The sequence below is a fragment of the Fukomys damarensis genome, unplaced genomic scaffold (assembly GCF_012274545.1).
Source record: "Fukomys damarensis isolate Sample0158 unplaced genomic scaffold, DMR_v1.0_HiC HiC_scaffold_3, whole genome shotgun sequence".
Taxonomy (NCBI): Eukaryota; Metazoa; Chordata; class Mammalia; order Rodentia; family Bathyergidae; genus Fukomys; species Fukomys damarensis.
In genome coordinates, this window is record NW_022900915.1 from 16583550 (window position 1) to 16588863 (window position 5314).

The 5314-nt window shown below is 39.0% G+C and overlaps 2 protein-coding genes across 2 annotated transcripts in view; both read right to left on the bottom strand.

Moving 5' to 3' along the window:
• Positions 1-1728, bottom strand: part of LOC109117719 (protocadherin alpha-4-like) — a 15592-nt gene extending 13864 nt beyond the window's left edge. The window contains exon 1 of the mRNA XM_033765587.1: positions 12-1728. Coding sequence (XP_033621478.1) covers positions 12-1406 — 1395 coding nt within the window. The 5' untranslated portion in view covers positions 1407-1728. The remainder of the gene's footprint in view (positions 1-11) is intronic.
• Positions 1729-4859: 3131 nt separating this feature from the next.
• The window catches only part of LOC104855139 (protocadherin alpha-2-like), a 2899-nt gene continuing 2444 nt past the window's right edge, over positions 4860-5314 (bottom strand). The window contains exon 3 of the mRNA XM_033765588.1: positions 4860-4890. Within this exon, the coding sequence (XP_033621479.1) occupies positions 4860-4890 (31 nt within the window). The remainder of the gene's footprint in view (positions 4891-5314) is intronic.

Sequence of the window (5314 nt, forward strand, 5' to 3'; positions counted from 1 at the left end):
GGGTTGTTCTCCTTCACGAACACCGTGTACTCGGCCTGCGCGAACACCGGCGCGTTGTCGTTCACGTCGGCCACCTCCACGGACACGGTGGCCGTGGTCCACAGCGAGGGCGAGCCCCCGTCCCTGGCAGTCACCACCACCTCGTAGCCAGACGCGCTCTCCCGGTCCAGGGCGCTGTCCAGCACCAGGGAATAGTAGTTCTTGAAGGTGGACACCAGCTTGAAGGGAACAGGGGGATTTAAGGAGCAAGTCACCAGTCCGTTGACACCAGAGTCCCGGTCGGACACGCTGATCAGGGTGATCACAGTGCCCAATTGAGCGTTCTCTCTTATTGAAAGTGATACAGACTTGAATTCCAAATCTGGAACATTGTCGTTGATGTCTTCTACTTCTACAATGACTCTACAATGGCCAGAGAGTGGAAGCTGTCCCTTGTCAGTACCCTCTACAAGTATTTCATAGGATTTGCATTCTTCAAAATCAATATTTCCCTGTACAATAATTTGTCCTGTAAACAGATCTATGTGGAACTTGGATTCTACATTTGGTGAAATATCAGTTGAAAATGAATAAATAACTTCCCCATTCAAGCCTTCGTCTAAGTCAGAAGCATTGACTTTAATTACCATCGTTCCATTTGGAACATTTTCTGGCAGTTTCACGGCATAAAGTGTTCTGTCAAAAACTGGGGCATTGTCGTTAGCATCCAGTACCGTGATGAGTAAATGGACGGTGCCAGTCAGCTCGGGTTTGCCTCCATCAGTGACGGTGAGCTCTAAAAATATCTTCGGAGTTTCTTCTCGATCTAAAGGTTTCCGTAATACAAGCCCAAGACCTTTTATCCGTTCATCATCGGCTGGTTTTTCCAGCGAAAAATACTCATTGGGGCTCAGTCTGTAAGTGAGCAGAGCATTGGCTCCGACATCTGCATCCGATGCGCCCTCTAGCGGTAACCGAGTGTCAAGTGGCCTAGATTCCGCGATGAACAGATTCTTTTGTGTCGCTGGGAACACAGGCGGGTTGTCGTTAATGTCCTTCACCTCCACCTCCACGTGGAAAACCTGCAGCGGTCTGTCCACGATCACCTCCAGGTGGATGCTGCACTCCGCGCTCCGCCCGCACAGCTCCTCCCGGTCGACCCGAGAATTCACAAACAAAATGCCATTCTGCAGATTTACCTCCAGAAGGTCCCCGCGCTCCTTGGACGCCACCCGGAACAGGCGCGGCACCAGCTCCGCCAGCTCCAGCCCCAGGTCCTGCGCGATGCGGCCCACGAAGGTGCCGTGTTTGGCCTCCTCGGGGACCGAGTAGTGGAGCTGGCCGCTCCCGGTCTCCCAGACTGCGAGGAGAAGAAAGGAGAGCAGTAGGTGCTGGGATTCCTGGCTGCTTCCCCAGGACAACTCCATCTCAAATGCACGGTGCTTTGTTCTAATTAGAGTTCCTGTCTCAAAACCAAGAGAAACCTCTGGATCGGTCAGGGCAGTGTCGTTGCATCCTCCGTTTTTCAGACTCCGAATGGTGGATGAAGCTTCTTTCCAGTAAGAACAGAGGGATGTGTTTCCCTTTATTTTCTTCTTTGTCAGGTCTATTTTATGGTAAAGAGCGACATCCTGTGGCTCCAAACCGTATAGATTCTGGAAATCCGTGCTGCCAGATCTTGCTTGTCCTTTCAACTTCTTTAAATATCTTTCCGTTTTAGAGAATTGGATTAGATTTTCCACTCCTGGGGAGGTATATTTTGTACCACTGACTGATTGTGAGCCTTAATTTTATCACAGGGACAGCTTTTACTAGGGGAAATCTTTTTATTATGCGTGTTTTACAGAGCATTTCTAAAACCTTTCTTTCCAGTAAGAAATATGCACTTTCCAGTAAGTTAATATGCACTTCATAAACATAATACAGTGAATTGTAGGTTTAAAAATTCATGATAGATCCCTTCTTTTCCATAGCATATTCGAATTTGTCATTACGGATGGTGCTCTTTTTATTCCTGAATTGAATTGCTGGTGTTGAAGCTTGAGGGTAACATTAGCTAGGGAATGTGATTCCAAGAACAATCCATTGAAAGGGAAATTTAAAAAATATTTTCAAAGGAATCATCCTATCAGGATCTAATTTAAGGGCATCCTTGAGTCATTTCATGAAGTTTTCACAAAGAAGTAGAAATTTCTGGTAAATAGATTTGTGGGAAAATACTCCAAATAATTTTATTCCCTGTTATTTGCCTCCCATGAGCAAGAGTGATATTCTCATTTTCACTCATTGCTTATGAACACTTGAGTATTCTCCAGGTATCTTAAATGTCTGACCTTTCTATCCTATTGTGCTCATATATTTTAGTCAAACAGGAAAAATTTTTACTGAACATATTTATTTGCTCTCTAAAGCCCATTAATTCCAAACTTCTATATCCATTCAAAAGCTTCCTGAAGCATGAAGAATTTCATGATCAAATCACATTTTATTTTATTTTTATTTTTATTTTTGTACTGCTGTTGATTATACCCAGGATGTTTGCACTGAGCTATACTGCCAAAAAGCTTTTTATTTTTCTTTTGAGACAGGGTGTCACTAAGACACTAAATTCATCAGGCTGGCTCAAACTTGCAAACCTTCTGTTTCAGCCTCCCAGAGTGCTGAGATTACAGGTAGTTTTACCTTCTTTTATGAACTGCAGTGTCCAGATTGAATCAATTGAGACATTTATTACATTAATTTCTGCCTTGCAAGAATTTCAATATTATGTGTTTTTGCAATATTTTTAAAGGTAATTATTGTATTTAATAGCTTAATGGCTCAGAAGTACTTTTGTAGTACTTGCCAGGTATCTGTCCAGTACAAATGGTTTAGTTTTCTTTCATTTTCTGGTAAAATTAATCAATTTAAAGTGGTTGCATAACTAGGCAGGGAGATAAACTGCTCCAGCACTCTATACAGAGATACAAAAATAATTGTCCAAGACATTGGCCTAATGAAGTTATTTTAATTTCCATATTGAAAAACTAGATATTGGCTGAACTTTCACACCAATTTTTGGCAGTCATAATCTTTGTATCTTTTGGGGTTTTAATGAGCAACAGAGACTTCCCAATAAATTGATTATAATATATTGCATAATATAAAAGGAGATAGTGGTAGTAGCTATTTTAAAATGTTTTGGGATTTTTTACACTTAAATACATATTTGACTCATAAATACATAAATTTCTTTCTTACCTATTAGTCTAGATAATAAATCAATGTAGAGAAAATAGTTTTAGACTCTTTCTCTATGAAGACCTATACTCACAAAAAATTTTTTTGAATCAAAGCAGAAATGAGAATACTGTCACTGGGGACCCAAACTAGAGTTTACAAACTGGCCATAAATGTCAAGCACTCTAGAAGACAGGGCAAAGAATTTATTTTCCTCTCATTTTATCATACAGTATATTGAAATGTGTAGATGAGGGCTGCAGCAGAATAGAAATAGATATTTATTTGAAATAAATAGTATTCACTTAGTATAACTTCAATATTATATCTATCTAAAGAAAAACACTCAATAGCCTTTACAAATATTTGCCAAGAGTTTTCTTCAGAAAGAATTTCAAGAGCAGAGCTGAATTTGATGAATGAAGTCCATATCAAGGGAGGCAAGAACTTTAGATGATACTGTTTTTTACAACAAGATAACAGAACTAATAATTATTGAATTGAAACTGGGTATGCTGTGACAGGTACTTGATAAATAAGGGACCCACAAAGGACAGTGCCAGGAAAAAATGAAAATAAAATTGGACATAGTGGCACCTGTAATGCCTGTAAGTAGTCATAATAATAGGCTGAGGCAGGATGATCATGAATTCAAGACCTGCAAAGACTGCATAGTGAGACCCTGTCAAAAGCAAGGAAGGGAAGGATGGAGGGAGAAAGGGAAGAAGGAAAGAAGGAAAGAAAAAAATGAAAGTGGGAAAAGGGAGGAGTGAAAATTGTCTATTTTACATGTTGCTCTCCCTAAAATGTCACTGAGTATTAATTAAGTTTCAGTTGGCTAATAATTCTTTCTAGTTATAAGAAAAGTTAGGTGGGGTTCAACTATTTTCTAGGACAAATGAACAAATACATAGGGAAATTACAGGAAAATTGTTTCATTTTTCGTGATAATTATGTGACAGGCTCTATTTTACTGCATGGTAGAGGAGAAAAAACAGGTGACCCTTTAAAAAGGTCACCAGCAAGGACACTGGACTCTAGAGATTATTTTACCTTAGGACCCTTCTTCAATACTGCACACAAAACAGGCCAATGAATAGTAAGTTTTACTAGCAGGGAAAGTTTAAATTACATATATATCATTATTTCAAATGAATTAATCAAGTTGAAAATAATTATTAAGATTTTAAATTTTCTTTTTAAAAGAATGTTTAAGTATACTAGAGAAGTATTGAATTTCCACTTCATTTTTTGATAAGAAAGTGAAGATAAAGACATAACTGAAAACAACACAATTATCATTTTAGTTTTTGCTCATTTAGGAAATCAACATTAACAGTCTTCACAAATAAGAGTATAATGACAAAAGCAAATAATATTAGAGGAAAAGAGGAACTGAGACTCCAAATAAATGAGAATAAAAGAGGATCCATAAGATACAACAGGCACAATAAAGTAATATTGAAACAGAAAGTATAAAAATAAAGTAAATTGTGAGCATTTAATTAAGCTCACAGTCAGCAAGAATTCTCCTACCTCTTACTAGGAATTTCCAATGAAAAGAGGCAAAACACACAGCTTTGTGCAGGGATTATCGTATCAGCAATGGAGTCACATTCGCTAATAAGTGCAATTCAATGGAAAAATATTTCCATTTTCGCCTAGACATACCGCGATAAAATAATCTTATCACTGCATTTAACAACAGAACAAGAAAAATTACAAGTGAAAAATCTCCCTACTTATTGATTCTGTTCAAAAGTAAGTGTCATTTCTCACCATTTTAATCACAAGCTCTGTAAATAGAAAATGCTAATCATGGAAAATATATGTAGCACACTTTTAGCATATTTCTAAAGAAGTGAAAATATTGAAGAACAAAATGGTAGAACATTATTGGGAAACAAAGAAATGCTACTCACTTTGGTGGAAAGTTCCACAACCATTTGAGCCTCACTATGCTGGTTAAATGCTGGACATGGAGGAAGGCTGGGGCTAAAAGCCATGAGATCCGTCTTGGGAAGCCCCTCTCCTGAGGAAATCCTCTGCTGTTGCTGCTGCTGCTGCTGCTGCTGTTGTTGCTGCTGCGAGTACGACCAGCTCCCCACCGCGCTCG